The following is an 18,113-nucleotide window of genomic DNA, read 5'->3' on the forward strand; positions in this document are numbered from 1 at the left end:
TACACACGCACACATGTATAAATCAAATATGTGTTTATGTACTTTTCTATACATATGTATTAATGCAAACTAATAAATAGTAAATACTTTTTTTTTCTTCTGAAAATTTCATTTAGGTAATATATAATTTATCGTAAAATAATTACAGATTTTAATCGTTAAAGTTACTGTTTAAAAATACTAACCAATTTTTTTATTTCAGTCGATCATTTTTTTATTTTATATTTTGTATTTTTAATTTATACCACGAACATGGCGTTCACACCTCCTTCTCCTTCTTCCCCGCGTCCCCTTTGTTTCTCTCTCTAAATCTCTTCTCTCTCCTATTTCCCCTCAAATCAGCAAAGCATCACACGCTGTTTTACTGACAGCAACGACCAATAAGGTAAAAACCATTCTCAAAAACCCTAGTCACCACTACCACCACCATCAAATCTCGATCTTCAAAAAATTTCAATCTGCACTCCAAATGATCAAATTTATTGGTGTTATTTTTCACGTTTGATGAAGCAGTTTCGCCGGCGTACGAGGATATGCATCCTCTCTTTGCTATTCCTCTCTGTCTTTGCCCCGATCCTTTTGCTCTACGGTACGTTCTTGTTTATTTTTGTTGTTTTGATTTATGTCTGATTGATTATCATTAGAAGTGCAGTTTGTTTGATGCATCTGTTGTGTCTTTTTGATGCAGAATCAAAGGGATTTATTGAAGACTTATCAAGTTTTGTATGATCTTATTGCCTTTTTCATGTTGCGAGGGTTTAAATTATTATTATTATCAATTATAGAAAACTTGAACCTGTTTTTAACATCTGATGCTATTCAGTTCCATGACAAGTTTCCATCAAAGTGAAATTCGAAACGATAAAGTTGTAGAATAGTTAAATCATAGCGAATTTTGGCGAAAAAAGGGGAATAAGGAAGTCGGAATTGCCGCATTCTATTTGATTTTGTTATTTGTTTTGCAACAAAGAATAAAAACAATTAAATCACAGTTGTTCTTCAAAATGCTTTTCGTTGATTACAGTATGTTATATGTTTCTCCCTTATTTTTTACGTAGATTCATAAATTGATGCTTGAGTCTTTTGTCTATTTTTTTTTTCCAGAAAGGCAGGAGGGATTTGCCGAAGCTGAATCTAGTAAAGCAGGTATATTGAAATGCTAGATTCTGTCTTTGATTCCGGATTTCATGGAATAGAGAAATATATAATGTTTATTGCTAATGGTTGTGAATGATCTATGATGTGCATTAGGAGGAAGATGAAGGGTTTAGGGAACCCATCTTAAATGTGTACAAAGATGTAAATGTTGATCCACTTGTTAGTTTCGGATCCCAAGATGTGGATAACAAGTCCGATGAACCCATAATCGGCAAAAACACTGATTTCATAGAACAAAATGGTTGGTCTTCTGAGTTTCCTCTTAGTATCTATATTGATTACTTATTTTGTTGTTGACAACTAATCATTTCTGTTGAATCAAATTTCAGAAGGAGATTCTGATGTGAAAGGAAACAATGGACAGAGCCAAGAAGAGAAAATGTTGTTATCTCCAGGGAGAAAGGTTTGATCTATGCTTCAATATAAATTGAAAGAGGAAATAATGGACATTGTAAATATGCCTCTAATACACACTTTTAATGCCATGTAGAACTATATATTTTTTTGCATATGAATAAACTCTTAAGTCGTGGTTTCTATAGTGTTTTGATAGCATGACATAACTTGAAAAGTTTTAGAACAGCTTTGCAATTTATGATCATTTATTCTTTTCATTTGTTTTGTTGATGATGTGGCAGGGAGAGATTGGTCGTGCAACACTTGAACATGATCAAGGAAGAAGGGCAATGGATAAGAAAATCAAAGAGATGAAAGATCAACTTATAAGGGCTAAAGCTTACTTAACTTTTGCAATACCTGCTAACAATGCTCACTTAATAAAGGAATTAAGGTTACGAATTAAAGAATTAGAACGTGCCATGGGAGATGTGACCAAGGACTCAGATCTATCTAAGAGGTAACTTGTCAATTTCATTGTGATATATTATATATATATATATATATCATGAGATTAGGTAAGAGAGGGGTAGATTTGTCTTTTTTTTTTGAATCGGAGACCATTGATTTGTTCAGGGCTGTTCAGAGAATGAGGGCCATGGAGGTTTCGTTGCAGAAAGCTGGGCGAATTTATCCTGATTGCTGTGGCATGGTGAAGAAGCTTCGTGCTATGACTAACAATGCTGAAGAAATGGTTAGAGTACAGAAGGAGCAAGAAACGTTTCTTATTCAGTTGGCTGGAAGAACTACACCAAAGGGGCTTCATTGTCTTTCCATGAGGCTTACAGCTGAATATTTTGCTTTAAAACCTGAAGAAAGGGAGCTTCCTAGCAACCCAGATGTACTTGTACGCAATTCAACAGATCTTTATCACTTTGCTGTGTTCTCTGATAATGTTCTGGCTTCTGCAGTGGTGGTGGCATCCACCATTTCCACCGCAAAGGTAAGCTGCTCAACTGCTTTATTCCATTACCAATTATTCATTCAATCCAACCAGACAGTTGTTGTATGATCAATTGCAGGAGCCAGGGAAAATTGTGTTTCATGTGGTGACAGATTCTCTCAACTTTGCAGCATTTTCCATGTGGTTCTTGTTTTTACATCCTCCCGGAAAAGCTACAGTCCAGATCCACAACATGGACAATTTTGATTGGTTATCAACTAAATACAACCCACCAAACACCCAGGGCCATGAGTCCCAGGACCCAAGATACACTTGTGCTCTGAATCACCTCAGATTCTATCTACCACACATCTTCCCTACACTCGATAAAATCCTCCTCCTTGACCATGATGTGGTTGTACAAAAGGATTTGACCTCGCTCTGGCGGGTCAACATGATGGGCAAAGTCAACGGGGCAGTCAACACCTGTCAGGGACATGATCCTGCATTTCGCCGAATGGACTTGTTAATCAATTTCTCTGATCCCATTGTTGCAACTGCTTTTACAAACCAACCATGCACATGGGGATTTGGTGTCAATTTGTTTGATATGCGAGAGTGGAGAAAAAGGAATCTCACCACACTTTATAACAAATACCTGCAACTGGTATGCATGTAATATATTTTTTATTTAAAATAATAGTAAATCATATAAATAAATGCTCATATCGTATTTGGTTTCAGGGGAAAAAGAGGCCGATATGGAAAGCGGGCAGCTTGCCATTAGGTTGGCTGACATTTTACAATCAGACAATGGATTTGGAGCGAAAATGGCATGTTCATGGATTAGGGTATCATTCTGGAATCAAGCAGGAAGATATAGAGAAGGCAGCAATTATACACTATGATGGGGTCATGAAACCATGGCTAGATATTGGCATTGAAAAATATAAAACCTATTGGAGGAATCATGTCAAATACGATCATCCATATCTGCAGCAGTGCAACATAGCATAGCATAGCTTCATATATTTCTCACCAAAACCCAAAATTCTTATTAAACACAATTTTCCTCTTTTTCATTCTTACACACTAACATCCGTCAATCCATAGTTTTTTATTTTTTCCCGACACAATGGATCTTCTTTGTGTATATTACTACTCTACTCATTTTAGATACAACTTTCAATTGAATGATGCTACGACAGGTGTACCTTACCTTACCTTACCTTACAAATGTCCACTGCACTCCTTGTAGTTTGTATATTAGATGCATGCTTATTTACGTACAAGTTGTTATGTGGTTTGTTATTTAAATCGGATCTTAAGGTATATAGATTCATCCTACTTTTACCTACTAAACTAGACATCTACAATGTATTCTTATGTATGTGTCTGGATGTGTGATGCAATACTGATTATTATCACTTAAAATAACATCATCGGGCTTGCAGTATTTTGCAAAAAAATGATATTTTTATTTCTTAGGTGCATAATTTTCAAAATTGGAAAACCAGGTAATATTTTTTTTGTTAAAAAGATGATAAATGTGATTTTTTTTTGTTAATTATTATGATTTTGAGCAATTATGGTTAAATCCTAAATATAAATATTTTTTTTGGGTTATTGGTTATAAAAATTCAATATCAAACTTGCAAGCAAGAAAATCGAAAATAAAGGCTTGTCATTCTATCATTCTATCCTGAAAAGCTATATCTGGCTACAAAAAAAATTTCAATATAATGTCTTACACTTTTAATAGATAACATGACATCTGTTTTGTTTCCTTACGCGACCTTCGAAAGATGATAAAATCCCACATGAAGAAATATCTGATTCATTGAATAAGATACAAGTATTATAATGTTTGGTCAAAATATAGGAAAAAAACAATTGAATTATTGTCACTTTATTATTTAATTATTGAATAATTGTTTAAATCAATTTAGCCACCACAGTAAAACATATAATGGTTTAACCAATGAAAACAATAAGTAGAAGATAATAAAAAAGGGATTCTATTCCAACAATATCAACTATTGTATTTCTTCCTTAAAATCGAGGGTTCAAGTTTGGTTATGGACATAGATGAATTTGAAGGTTAGTTTAGATTTGTCGTTCAAAAAAAAAAAAACTAAATCAATAAAGTGATAAATATTAAAAATGCATTTTTTTACTTAGATATTGTCTTTTAAACTTTAGATATTTGTTTGATTTGAATGATTGATCCGAGTTGGTAGTGCATGAGTGGTGGATAAAAGAAGATGTGGTGCAATCCAAGTTGCGGTGTTGCATTGGACAAACTTCAATTTAATAAACCAATAAAATAAAATAAAAATCATATTACACTATACAACAGATTCTTAATCACCAAACAAATCAGAAGAGAGAAAATGGCATCCATCTCCGCTTCCACTCTCACACTTCTTCCTAAGAAACGTTCCACTCTTCATGTTCATGGTATATATGCTTTCCCCTGTTTTCACACTCTCTCTCTCTCTCTCTCTCTCTCTCTCTCTCTCTCTCTCTCTCCCCATATATTTTAATATTTTAGTCAAACAAATGGTGAAGGTGGGTTTTGCCGTCAAACTTTTGACATAACTGTATATTAGTTTTACTTGTTAATGTGGGTATTTCCGTCTAACTTTTGACATAGTTACATATTATTCTCTTTAAATTTCACGAAACCTTATATTTCAATGTATCTAAACATTGAACTAGATAAGTAACTCTTAAAATTATGTAACATAAAATTTCACAATTCACATGCATTCTAAGAATTTCTGAACGAATTATACATTAAACTCATAAAACTAATGAGTTTTGTAGCACTAGCTCGCCTTTACATAGAACATAGTCATGACGTACTTTTGTTATGGGTTGGTTAATCTTCAGGGTTACAAACAACAGCAACATGCCAAATGGGAAAAGTGAGATGTTCAACTGAAAAAGTTATGAAAAGGGAGAGCATGCCACGATTAGTGACTACAGGTGTGTCATCATTGGTTGCTACAACAGTGGCTGCAACAATGTCGAGTCCGATAGCTGTGGCTCTAGTGGATGAGAGAATGAGCACGGAAGGGACTGGGCTGCCCTTTGGTCTAAGCAACAACCTTCTTGGTTGGATATTGTTCGGTGTGTTTGGATTGATATGGACTCTTTACTTTGTCTATACAGGAAGCCTTGACGAGGATGAGGACTCCGGTTTATCACTTTAGCCTGTATTATTTTGTAGGCAAATTAAATAAGTTTATATATATGTAACACTTCTTGAATAAAAAAGCACAATTATATCAATTTATATAATAAAATACTCCGTAAAACTTATATTCTATCCTCTAGAACATGTTTAAACAAATTATTTGTGCCAAAACTTAATGATCAAACTTTACATATGAACATCTCAAACAGTACTACGAGTATATTTTTAGGGTTTAGTGTCTTTGGACCCTGTTCCACCCAAGATCCTAGTAAACATCACAAAAAAAATTATGTTTTTTACTATATTTTTAGGGTTTAGTGTTGCAAAAAAAGGATGAATATGTGATCTTGTAACAATGTTGTGATATGTTTTTATTTTATTATTATAATTTATTTTCTTCTTCTTTCCGTTACAACTTTGAATACCATAACCTAATAGGCTAGCACAAGTCTATATAGACAATAAAGAAAACAGGTCGTTCAAAAATTAAAGAAAGAGCTAACACAAATAATTTTAATACAAACCAAAATATGTAAAACGTAGATATTTTTAAAAATTTAAAAGTTAATATTTTAATACATTTTGTACAATTATTAATGTATTTTTCATTGAATCATTTCTATTTTAGCTAAAGTTTGTGATTTTTATCCATTCACTTGGTAAAAATAAAATGGAATATATTTATTTTATAAAGAAAACGAAATTATCTACCTCCATACATAATTATTATTGTGTTTGAACTTTGAACAAATACATTTATTTTCCTATTATTTTATAGTAATTTAAAAAGAATTTACAAGGTACTGATGACTCCAAGGAATTTTGGGACCATTCGACATTCGTACCGCCTTTGTACGAAGATATTTCTGAACGTTTTTACCCGCCGGTTGTTCTTTTAATTTCATCTTACACTCTTGACTATCATAAAATATTCGAAATTAGGCACCGTAGTTATACAAATTGAAATTTCACCCTCATGTTCTAATAGTATGACATCCTTTGCAAAGATAGTCTACTTTGGATAATAGTTTCTTTTAGCTTTGGGTATGAGATTATTATTTAAAACATTTTGAGTTCTCTAGTTTAGGGAAACAATTACTTTTTATATTGTTAAATGATCAATATTATGAAAAAAACATAATATATATGGCTTTAAGTTATTGTTGTTTGATTATATTTTAGTTATAAAGAATTAAAAACAATGTTTTAAAAACCGGTTTTTTAGTTGAACCGGTATGGTGATCGGTTCCCGGTTCAACCGATTTCTATAATTTTCATGTCGTTTCCTATTTTTATACACATACATACATATTTGATGTTTACAAAATCAAACATTAAAAATACACATAAAAATAAGTTGTAGATGAATCCAAATATATTAAAATAACACATAACCATAAGTTTTAGTGTTTTACATCAATCCATATATGTCTAAAAGAAAATAAAATATAATACCATAATGAAATATAGTTTTAAATGAATACAACCACATCAAAAAACTTTATAACATTTACCATATGTTTTTATTTAGAGAAAACTAAATAGATATGAAAAAATAATCACCAAAGTTTATTATGTAAATTGTTCTTTTTCATGTCTTTTTATTCGGTTTAACTGGTTCAACCGGTTTATTTTGACCGGTTCAACCGGTTTTTTTAAAAACCGGCCGGTTCAATTCGGTTCAGAAATTAATGTAAAATCGGTGATAGCAGAACCGCTTTCTCCCCTGATTCCCGGTCCAACCGGTTCAACCGGCCGATTTAAACCGGTTTTTAAAACATTGATTAAAAGTCAAACAAATCTAAGTAATAATGATTAAGCATTATGATTTCTTTATTATGTTTTATCATACAAAATAAATCCCAATGTTAAGATTGAGCTTTGTCATTGCATCAAATTTCAAACTCTAGAATAGAACATCGTAATTGTTTAATCGACATAAACTGAAGGACTGAGACAGAAAATATATGTGGGCAGAAAGTGTAAATGTTTGAATTGCATTTCCCCCCTCCATATTTGTTGTATCGCCATTGTAATCATCAAAAAAACATCACACATTCCAGCCATTTTACCGGCCATTCCCCCACTCACCAGACAAAGTACTGCAATTACCATCTCTATCAATGGTATTGGTAGCCACAAATTCCCCTGATCAAAACCCCACTTTCACCCCTCGAATCCATCATTATTATTTCCTCTACGCTTTCATCCATAACTATAGCTACAGTACTGCTTGTTATCTCGAAGAGCTTAGTGATTTGATTTGGGGTTTTCAGTTAAAGGATGGACGGAGAAGGGGTTATTGTGCCGTTGGATTCTTTCTCTCAACCAGCTTCTTTGATTAAGAAAACTGCTGTTTCTCGGAGCTGGGTTTCGGTTGATACTAGCGGACAGAGCACAGTTTTGGATTTGGATAAATATGGTATCATGAAAAGAGTCTCGATTCACGCTAGAGATCTGAGGATTCTTGATCCGCTGTTATCGTATCCTTCTGCGATTTTTGGCAGAGAAAAAGCAATTGTTCTTAATTTGGAGGTTCATATCTGTAAGCTAATTCATTATTTTCCTTGTTTAGTTTGGTTGTTTAATCTGTTTCCAATTTTGTGTTTGCAGCATATCAAGGCCATCATTACAACCGAAGAGGTACGTCTGTTTCTCATGTTGTGTTGTGTATGTAACTTTTATTGAAAAACAAACACTCTGGATGTACTTTGTGTGTCTTTCAGAGAAGCGTTTTTACCGATTACGACTTGAGTGTTTGGTATAAATTGATTCCCGATTTTTTTACATCCAATCGTTTCTCTTTGTGAACCATCGAGGAGGGATTGTTTATGATGATATGATGTTGATTGGTACTTAGGTATTGCTACGTGATCCGCTTGATGATAATGTCATCCCCATTGTTGAAGAGCTTCAAAGAAGGTTGCCTCCGCCTAATCTAAATTTTATGGGCCAAGGTGATGATGAAGAGGGAACTGGTGTTCAATCCGAGGCTCAAACCAGTGAATCTAATGGTATATATAATCGATAACATGCACACTAAGTATCCTATTGATGTTCTAGTTAAAGGTTATGACTTATGATGTAAATACACTTAGAATTCCCATTTGAATTCCGAGCTCTTGAAGTGGCACTAGAAGGTATTTGTAGTTTTCTTGATGCACGCACGAGAGAACTGGAAACCGCTGCCTACCCTGCTTTGGATGAACTGACCTCCATGGTGGGTTGTTTTGAAACCGAATTATTGGGATTATAATCAGTTTTCTTCCGATCTAATTGTTTGAGATCTAATTGTTGCAGATAAGCAGTCGTAACCTGGATAGGGTGCGTAAGCTCAAGAGCGCAATGACAAGATTAACCAATCGGGTTCAAAAAGTATGCATTTGTTTTTTTACAGATTCTCACATTTGGGGACAAATTATCAAGGGTATTGGTTGTGTCATGTGATTTTGGATGTTTTTAGGTAAGAGATGAACTCGAACAGCTATTGGATGACGATGATGACATGGCAGACCTGTACTTGTCGAGAAAATTATCTTTTGCTTCTTCCGCAAGTAGTGATGTTGGCGACTTTACCTGGTCACCTGCGTCTCCTACCATAGAGTCAAAGATATCCAGGGCAAGCCGGGCAACACCATTTTCTACCCATGGAGAAAACGATGTTGAAGAACTTGAAATGTTGCTAGAGGTTCATTTCATTACAAAACCTATAATTTTTAATTGGCTTCATGAAAACTGGTTTCTTGTATTGATTTTGTTTTACATTCGTAGGCTTATTTCATGCAAATTGAAGCAACATCAAATAAACTGACCACAGTAAGTGCCAAATCAATCGACTTCTTTGAAAAATAGTAATTAATTTTCTATAACAAAAATTGATTTTTTGTTTTTTGGTGTGTTTGCAGCTGCGCGAGTACATCGATGATACAGAGGATTACATTAATATTCAGGTAGCCGAATATGAACAATTCTAAGTTGAAAATTACTGGTATGTATGCCCCTCACAACCCTAATAATTTAATGATATTTTTTATTTTATTTTGCATACAGTTGGATAATCATAGAAATCAGCTGATTCAGGTAAACATCATTCTTGTGTCGCATTTGTTTTTTTTTTTTTTTTTTTTTTTTTTTTTTTTTTTTTGTTTAGATGTTTTATGAATTTATTTTTGTTGATAATTATTGATATAGTTGGAACTCTTCCTACTATCTGGGACAGTCTCATTGTCTGTTTACTCACTGGTAGCTGCTATATTTGGTATGAACATTCCATACCCATGGAATAAAAACCATGGGTATGCATTCAAATGGGTATGTATGTAACCTCTACTTGTACCATCTGCTTATATACCTATACCTTGCGCATAAATATTTGTACCATGTTTGGTTTGGTGATTGTTTCTTGCAGGTGGTGATGTTTGCTGGAGTAATAAGTGGATCAATTTTCATGTCAATATTGACTTATTCAAGACACAAAGGTCTCGTAGGACTTTGACAAGGGTTTCATCCAAGTGCATTATGCCCTTGTACCATGTAGTGATGGGTTGTACCTTGATGATATGAGAAACTCTTTTGTGCTTGTATGGGTTGTACCTTGCTAGAATAAGAAGTGACGTACCCATTCATTTTCCATCTTCATGTTTCACAGTTTCAAAACTCCTTTTATCAAGTCATATGAGGGGTGGGTTAAGTTTATTTTTGGTAGGTTTGCTAAAATTTTAAAGTTGGAAATAAACTTTCAAAGAACCAAAAATAATGCATAAAATAACAATGATTGATGAATATTGTTGATTTCACGAGATTTACCGAATAAACAAAAATAAAATAAAACCTAAACTTTGAAAACAGAACGGAACCAACGAGTAATTGTGGACTAACCAATATAATCGAATACATTGCTCCTAAATTCCTAATATATAAACAAAACATAGTGTATATATAACCCAACAAGGCAACAGCCAACAAGGAACAAAATAGGATTTACATAAATAACGATAATAACGTCCAATAAAATAAGAGCAATAACAATAGTCAATACACGAGCATATGTCGTCATGGTTCCACTACCAGGTAATGGAATGTGGCAAAAACTCAAAATCACATGAAAAGCTACACACGATGGAAAAATAAAGTCGGATCAATAGAAACATAATTTAAGTCGGTCCAAAGGTATTTTAAGCCCAATACAAAACCAAAAACAAAGATATAGCTTACATGGATTTTATATATTTGGGACAAATATAAGAAAAATACAACCTCTTATTGAAACAAATCACTCCAAAAAAAATAATTGAATACTCTAGAAGTATCTTATGGAAAAGGTGAGGAAACTAGCAAAAGAGAATAACCATCAAAGGGTTTTTTCATCAACAAAACTGGAAAATCGACTCACATAAAGAATCCTTTCTAATACCTTTAGAACCAAACATATTACTATTACAGGATCTCTAAATGACCCATATAAGAGTCAAGATAACTGCTTCAAAATCCAATCCTTTGGAGTCGAAGTATGCACCGAGTCTATCCAAAGAAAGATATCATCAACTTCAACAAAAATATGAAATATATAAATAACACCATCTTTAGACTACCGACCATAAAGCCACCGCAATATCACATCTAAGGAAGGCATGACGAGCAAATTCGGTATCGGTCTTACAAACCATGCATAAGACCGACCGACCGACTGAAGATCCACTCCTCTGCTCACCAAGTTTGTGCAATTGGGTAGTCAATCCAAACGAATTCTCCAAATGACTACAGCGTATTTGAGCCAACTTATTTTCCTCTCTTAAGCATTCTCTTCTAAACTTTTTGCTCAAATATTTTATAACATTTTATTAACGGACATCAACATTTTGAATATAGACAAAACAAACTGACAACGTAATGGTTAGAATTCAGGTGATTACCTTTCTCTCCCTTAAAATGAGTTTTCTTTGTAAATGGGTCCCTACGTACCTTGGGCGTACGTAGGTGTACGCTTAGCGTACCGGGGGAAAGCTGATCGTGGGCATGCACCATGTATGCGGGGCGTACCTGGCTCGAGTCTAAAACCTTAATTTTAGGACAAGGCCCCTATTTAAACGTTCTTAAGCCATTTGGACCTTACCCTAACCAGCCTCCATTACTTTCAAACGTCCCTAAAACCCTAATCCTTTGTGAGCAACTCTTGAGCTTGAAAGTGCTTCAAATACCTCATTTTTGGTGTGTTGGCAAAGAAAAGGAAGTGGAAACAAGCTTTGAATGCGGGGAAAGCTTTTGGATATTGCATTTGGAGAAGCTTGGGAAGCTTGTGGAGGTAAAAAGCTTTCACATTGCTTATCCTTTTTGCTTGTTGAGTTAGGGTTTCTAGAAGTCCACTTTTGAGTCCATAAATCCTCTCTTGGGAGTTTGGGAAATTCCAGAGGTTATGGGAGGTTAGATTTGAGGTTCTTTGGCTTGATTATAGCATAAAAATGTAAACTTGATGACTTCTATGGCTCCATGCATGAGTTAAGACCCTTGGAAAGGTCTTAATGTGATAGAATGGGTTGTTGGGAGCATTTATGGCATGCAAAGGCATAAAGTTGCCAACTTTATGCCTTAGGACCCTTAAAACGTCTAAGATCTAAAATTTGAGCGAAAAGTCTGCATGCACTAAGAACTTACTGGAGTTGGTTGCAAGTAAGTGTGTACGCTGGGCGTACTATGTTGTACGCTGCGCGTACAACCCTTAAACCCAGTACGCTAAGCGTACTGAAGAGGTACGCTGGATGTACACTCTCAGAGAGCTTTAGGCCTCTGGCGAACTTCGAACCTTTGGGCCCTAATTGTTTTGGGCCTGGACTTGCTGGTGTTATGGGCCTAAATTTATCATTTGGGCCAATGTTGGTATGATTAGGCCTATTGGGACTTGTGGCTCAATATAGAATTGGACTTTGATGATAGGCCCATTAGTGAAGGAAAGACTTTTGGGCCATCATAAAGGGACTTGGACTTAGGATTCTGGGCTCTTTGACTAGGTTGAGTTATAATCCTAATTAAGGTTATTTGTATACTTGTTCAGTGTGAGATTTTGGATTGGTAGTCGAGCAGCTATTGTTTTCAGCAGACGGAGGTGAGTCTTCTCACTATACCAATGGGTCGAAGGCACCAACGTCGGCCCATTACTTGATATGAGATTTCAATAGTCGAATATGCAATGGTTTTGTTATTTGGTATGTATTGACTTATGTGAAGACCATGGGGGGGGGGGGGGAGCCCATGACACTTGGTAAGACCATGGAGGGAGCCCATGGCCCTTGGATGTAAGACCATCGGGGTACCCGTGGCATTCTAGATGAAGACCATGAAGGGAGTCCATGGCAAATCTATGTATATATGTGTATGACATTATGTGGTTATATGTTTTGTGTATTTTGGGAAACTCACTAAGCGTGTGCTTACAGTTTTGTTAGGTGTTTCAGGTACTTCTGGTTCTAAGGGCAAGGGTCCGGCTTGATGGCGCAGCATGCACTCTCCAATATTTCCGCACTTATTGTTTTGGATACTCTTATCTTTTGGAGAATGAGTTTATGTAATGGAATTTTGGAAAAACAAATATTTTTGAAATTTCTAATTATTAAATGAAAATTTTTATCTGAATTTTTGGGTTGTTACAGACAAAAAATGTATTATATATCAATTAGTCGCGAATACTAAAATCCAATTATTATTAATTAATTTTTTAAGTTTCATCCAGAGATCAGCTTCATTATGAATTTTATTATAAAGAGGGTAGAGGAATACTATCTCATTGTCAAAGGAATTATAAAATACGAGACATAAATTAAAGGAAAGCTAGAAGTTGCATATTCTTAGCAATAGCTACCTGAAATTACTCATGTCGTTAAAAGGTTTTTATGCGCTATAATGGTTGTAAGCTACAACATAGAAGCCTATCATTTAATGCAAATATCGTTTGTTCCAACAACAATGGAAGAACCGAAAAATACAAAATGAATACTCGGAAAACAAGAAGCTACTCAACAACACACACATACACACAAACATAGAGAACAAAATTGTTAGGGTTTTAAGCACTTCAAAAAATTATAGACGGATTCACATAGGTTAATAATGCAAAGCGAAAACTAAGACAAGATTAATTTGCATGGTTCACATGATCAGTATGACCGGCTACATCCACGGAGGGAGGGAGAGAGAGAAAGAGATTTACTTTATGTAGAATTGTTTTTTGATACTACATTAGGTTTCACAAATTCAAGAATAAAAATACTAGTTGTTTGACCTATATCGACCGATAAAGCCAAGCCCATAAGCTCTGATAAAATTAACCAACAACGAAAATTAAATGCGAAACTGATATAAGAACTAGTGGCTTTATGGTTAAGGGTAAATCCATCTCCACAACTTAACAAGAAGATCGATCTATGAAGTGTGAACAAATAGGACCTAGAAGGTACTATTTATAGTGGACCGGTGCTTCAGTTCGAATTCAAAAAATAAAACTAGAAATTATCCAAATTCAAATTTAAACCAGGAGTTAATCCCAATCAAAACAAGAAGGTTATCAAAATTCAAACTAGGAGTTAATCCAGTCTTTGGAAACTTCATGGAGGTTATCCACAAAGTCAAACCATCAAGTTGATTCAAACCTGATCCGACCGGAAACCAGTCAACAGTTAAAGCTCCTGAGTGACATGAGAAATGCACCTAACTCGCGAACCCTCGTGACGTTAACCCGTTCGATTTTGGTGCACATGTTGTCAACCCGTTCGATCTTGGGATTATGGATCATGCACCATAGGACTTCTAATTCCTTCTTGTTTGCTTTGTTAATCTCTTCTTGAGGGAACAAGAGAGAAGAGACGATCCGGTGGGTGACCTTAAGGACACCATGCATGATACTAGAAGCCTTTGTCGTGCCTGATTGAAACTCGCCTTAACAAGAGATGCATGTCTAAAATCTTTCGCAACTTTGCTCAAATATGACATTTTTTTCTACCATTTGCCGTATACACATCCCTTATTGCTTTTGGAGCACCAATAATATCACAAAGGATGTCAGCATGAATCCAGTGTGATTGGTTGAGTAGACAAAAGGTGATGATGTGTGTTTGGTAATCAAAGGTGATGGAGGACAAGAGTTCCAACATGGGCGTTTGGTAGCTTACCGCGTGGAGATTCAAGAGACCTTCCCAACCTATGTTCTTCAAGAGTTTGTGGACTCCCGTGTAAATGTGAAGGTCCTTAAGGGCTTGGATATCCACAAATTTTTGGGCCCCTTACACCCTTCGAATAAGGCTTGAGTACAAATTTCTTGTGGATTAGTCTAAAAAACAAGGCCAAATTCATAGGGGTTTTCAATAGGACCTTGGTCTTGTTCATCATGAGTCTCTTGACCACCCATATTTGAGGTCCCAATTCTAGCCCTTTTTCCATGGGAAACCATTGTCCAATGAATTCAACAAAGTTTTCACACAATGTAGGACAATTTTGAACTCTCGAGTATGCTAAAAAACTAGCAATACCACCAAAAATCACCCCCAAAAAAACATGGTTCTAAATATATGCACAAAGAAAAGAGTTTGGAATAATTATACCAAATTATGTTTGTGAATGGTGTTAGGGTGATGTCCAATACTTCCAAAAGCTTTCCCCAAGCTTATCCTACAAGAGATTACAAAGAATAGCTCGAAATTTGGAGACTCAAAAGTTCTAGGGTTAGCTCGATCAGAACCCCCAAAATCGGCCATTAGAGGGTGAAATTGAGATGTAAGACAAAGAAGATGAAGAAAAAAGAATAATTTCATACCTTGGAGCTTGATTTTTGGAGAAAATTTGAGGAAGATGAAATGTTTTTGAGGTGTTTTCGAAGGGGGCAGTAAGGAGAGAAGAGGAATCGCATGTTTTATGAAAAGAATGAGCCAAAAAAATCAAATTTTATGCCTAAAAACGTCCAACTCTGTTTTTAAGTTTACACGGACCGTGTAAACAAAAGGGTGAAATTTCCATGGTCGTGTAAATGTTGCGTCTGAATTGTGCTAGTGTAAACATTTACACTGGCCGTGTAAACTATAGGCATAAGTTTACACAGCCGTGTAAATCTCTAAGAAGGCCAAAAAATTTGATTTTTCATTTTTTCAAATTGCAACCCGCTAATCCGCTACTGCCTGGAAAATGATTTTTTAACCTCTTTTAACATGAAAAACACCTTGAAAACTTTAAAACGAAGAAAATATGATGAGAAAATGAGAAATAAAGGAAATGACAAAAATACCCTTGGGTTGCCTCCCGGTTAGCCGCCCGTTTTTTCATGTCGTTGGCTCGACTTGGCCCCGGAACATGCTTCATTCTAAGTATGTGGGCCTTTCCAACACATCAACCTTCTCTCCACCTCCTTCAATGGAACCTTCAACCTTCCTTTGGCTTTCTTTTTGCGTACAAACCAAGAGGGACTTAAACCCTTAATGTCAGAGATTGTGCACTCGGTCCTTTTTTGGTAATTATTTAACAGAGTTATCAACTCCTTCGCTTCCTTCTTGGATAATTTATTTGAGTTGATGACCGGTTGGGTGCTCTCCTTCTTGACATATATATTCTTTAAAGGGTCCGGTGGAATTTTTGATCCCGAATCTTGTGCTTGTTCCACCGGTGGAAGGGGTTTGACTTTGGTTGTAGATGGCATGGACTTCATTTCATCAATCCTCATATGCTTATTGTCATCAATAAACTCCAAAAACTCCAAAAGCTCGTCATTTATGCCAAACTCCATTGCAAGTTCTTTGGCTTTGTTCCTGTCTAGTTTTTGTGACAAAACGAACTCTAGAAATTCATTGTTAGACAAGTTAAAACCCTTTCTAGTTGAGGGTTGTATCAAATTCACAAGATTGACATATTAAACATCGGAAGGAACCTTTTTTGCTTCATAGACATTGAAGTTGATAACTTCACCATCAAATTCCATAATTAAAGATCCGTTGTAGACATCAATTTTTGTTTTAGAAGTTTTAAGAAAAGATCTACCCAAAAGTATGGAACTTGAACTTGGAGATTCATCATATCCCATATCTAGAACATAAAAATCAACCGGGAAAAACAAATTCATCGACTTGCACCAACACGTCCTCTAGTATACATTTTGGGTATACTATTGATCAGTCGACAAGTTGGATGATCACACTGGTTTGCTTAATGTTCCTACACCAATTGATTTAAAAATAGAATATGGTAGAACATTTATGGATGCACCTAGATCGAGCATGTCTCGAGGTACATCAAGATTCCCCAATTTGCAAGGCACGGTAAAGACACCGGGATCCTTGCACTTCAGGGGCATCCTCTTTTGCAAAACCGTGGATACATTCTCTCCAACTGTTACGATTTGGTTTCCTTTTGATTTCTTATTAGATACAAAAAGATCCTTAAGGAACCTTGCATATCTAGGTACATGCTTGATGGCCTCGAGGAGCGGGATGTTAATGTGAACTTTCTGGAACATTTGCATAATATCACTCTCCTCCCTTTCTTTCTTCGTGCTCTTTAATCTTTCGGGAAATGGAGTAGGTGTGGCTTTAGATTCAGTCACGAAGGACTTCTTTTGGATTGTTTTATCCTCCTTCTTCTCTTCTTTGGTTTCCTCTTCGATCGCTATTTCTTCTTCCTGTTGATCAACCGACACTTTTGGATCATTGTAGCTCTTTCCGCCTCTCAATGTAATGGCACACACGTTGTGCCTTGGGTTCGTTTCAGTTTGGGCGGGTAACTTTCCTTGAGATTCTAGTTTTCTTGCGGAAGTTGCAAGCTATGAAACTTGTTGCTCTAAGTTCTTTATGCTTGCTTTTGTTTCTTGTTGGAAAGCTTGTGTACTAGTTGTCAAACTCTTCACTATGTCCTCTAAGGACATACTTGATGAACCCGCTTGTTGAGGAGGGTGTTATGGTTGCCTTGGCTGAAAGTTCTGTGGTGGAAAAGGTGGTCTTTGTTGGTATTGATGTGGTTGATTTGGTTGATAGCTTCCCTGGTGATTTCCTCCCCAACCTTGATTGTTGTTCCATGTTTGGTCACCTCGTGGCTGATCGTATCCTCTTTGATTTGATCCGGAATGGCCTCCCGTGGCTTTTTCTTCTTCATAATCTTCTTCTTGAAGTTGTGGGCACATATCAGTTGGGTGTCCCACTTGAGTGAAAATACCACAAGGGCGGGGTGTGGGTTGCACACCTTTATCTGTAGCTAGCATCATTACCACTTTTGTAAGCTCGGACAATTGAGCTTCAATTTGTGGAGTTTATACTTCCTTTATACCTCGAGGTGCATCTGTGTACCATTCTTCATCATGGCTTGAATGCTTAGAATCTTCAACCATGTTCTTGATTAGATTGTGGATTTCGGTTGGAGTCTTGTCGGGTAAAGATCTGCCACTGGAGGCATTAAGAAGCCTTTTCTCCATTGGAGTCATGCCTTCAATGAATTATTGGAGAAGCTGATACT

The 18,113-nt window shown here is 35.7% G+C and overlaps 4 protein-coding genes across 4 annotated transcripts; 3 read left to right on the forward strand and 1 right to left on the reverse strand.

Moving 5' to 3' along the window:
* The first annotated feature begins 244 nt into the window (after positions 1–244).
* On the forward strand, positions 245–3,665 carry LOC111881205 (probable galacturonosyltransferase 6). Its single transcript, XM_023877610.2, has 9 exons — positions 245–589; positions 689–723; positions 1,105–1,146; positions 1,252–1,399; positions 1,488–1,561; positions 1,797–2,014; positions 2,131–2,497; positions 2,577–3,104; positions 3,182–3,665. Exons 1-9 carry the CDS (start codon positions 505–507, stop codon positions 3,452–3,454), a joined length of 1,770 nt encoding a protein of 589 aa, XP_023733378.1. The 5' UTR covers positions 245–504; the 3' UTR covers positions 3,455–3,665.
* Positions 3,666–4,739: 1,074 nt separating this feature from the next.
* On the forward strand, positions 4,740–5,771 carry LOC111881262 (photosystem II reaction center W protein, chloroplastic). Its single transcript, XM_023877676.2, has 2 exons — positions 4,740–4,897; positions 5,333–5,771. The coding sequence occupies exons 1-2, from the start codon at positions 4,831–4,833 to the stop codon at positions 5,653–5,655; spliced, it is 390 nt and encodes a 129-aa protein (XP_023733444.1). The 5' UTR covers positions 4,740–4,830; the 3' UTR covers positions 5,656–5,771.
* Positions 5,772–7,709: 1,938 nt separating this feature from the next.
* Positions 7,710–10,271, forward strand: LOC111881225 (magnesium transporter MRS2-I). The gene is made up of 11 exons (XM_023877642.2): positions 7,710–8,174; positions 8,253–8,282; positions 8,500–8,653; positions 8,738–8,859; positions 8,940–9,014; positions 9,103–9,327; positions 9,411–9,455; positions 9,545–9,589; positions 9,690–9,719; positions 9,831–9,950; positions 10,048–10,271. The coding sequence occupies exons 1-11, from the start codon at positions 7,923–7,925 to the stop codon at positions 10,132–10,134; spliced, it is 1,185 nt and encodes a 394-aa protein (XP_023733410.1). The 5' UTR covers positions 7,710–7,922; the 3' UTR covers positions 10,135–10,271.
* Positions 10,272–16,521: 6,250 nt separating this feature from the next.
* LOC122196043 (uncharacterized) lies at positions 16,522–18,072 on the reverse strand. Its single transcript, XM_042898358.1, has 4 exons — positions 17,928–18,072; positions 17,570–17,855; positions 16,875–17,410; positions 16,522–16,694 (listed from the first exon to the last, which is right to left on the reverse strand). Exons 1-4 carry the CDS (start codon positions 18,070–18,072, stop codon positions 16,522–16,524), a joined length of 1,140 nt encoding a protein of 379 aa, XP_042754292.1.
* Positions 18,073–18,113: the final 41 nt, after the last annotated feature.

The sequence above is a fragment of the Lactuca sativa genome, chromosome 9 (genome assembly GCF_002870075.4).
Source record: "Lactuca sativa cultivar Salinas chromosome 9, Lsat_Salinas_v11, whole genome shotgun sequence".
Taxonomy (NCBI): Eukaryota; Viridiplantae; Streptophyta; class Magnoliopsida; order Asterales; family Asteraceae; genus Lactuca; species Lactuca sativa.

Coding starts and splice junctions, on each gene's coding strand:
- LOC111881205 (XM_023877610.2), top strand. CDS start 505: ATGAAGCAGTTTCGCCGGCGTACGAGGATATGCATCCTCTCTTTGCTA. Junction 2,498..2,576: donor CCACCATTTCCACCGCAAAG/GTAAGCTGCTCA, acceptor GATCAATTGCAG/GAGCCAGGGAAAATTGTGTT. Junction 3,105..3,181: donor ATAACAAATACCTGCAACTG/GTATGCATGTAA, acceptor ATTTGGTTTCAG/GGGAAAAAGAGGCCGATATG.
- LOC111881262 (XM_023877676.2), top strand. CDS start 4,831: ATGGCATCCATCTCCGCTTCCACTCTCACACTTCTTCCTAAGAAACGT. Junction 4,898..5,332: donor TTCCACTCTTCATGTTCATG/GTATATATGCTT, acceptor GTTAATCTTCAG/GGTTACAAACAACAGCAACA.
- LOC111881225 (XM_023877642.2), top strand. CDS start 7,923: ATGGACGGAGAAGGGGTTATTGTGCCGTTGGATTCTTTCTCTCAACCA. Junction 8,175..8,252: donor CAATTGTTCTTAATTTGGAG/GTTCATATCTGT, acceptor TTGTGTTTGCAG/CATATCAAGGCCATCATTAC. Junction 9,328..9,410: donor AACTTGAAATGTTGCTAGAG/GTTCATTTCATT, acceptor TTACATTCGTAG/GCTTATTTCATGCAAATTGA.
- LOC122196043 (XM_042898358.1), bottom strand. CDS start 18,072: ATGGAGAAAAGGCTTCTTAATGCCTCCAGTGGCAGATCTTTACCCGAC. Junction 17,856..17,927: donor GTACACAGATGCACCTCGAG/GTATAAAGGAAG, acceptor TAATGATGCTAG/CTACAGATAAAGGTGTGCAA. Junction 17,411..17,569: donor CCACAGAACTTTCAGCCAAG/GCAACCATAACA, acceptor AACTTCCGCAAG/AAAACTAGAATCTCAAGGAA.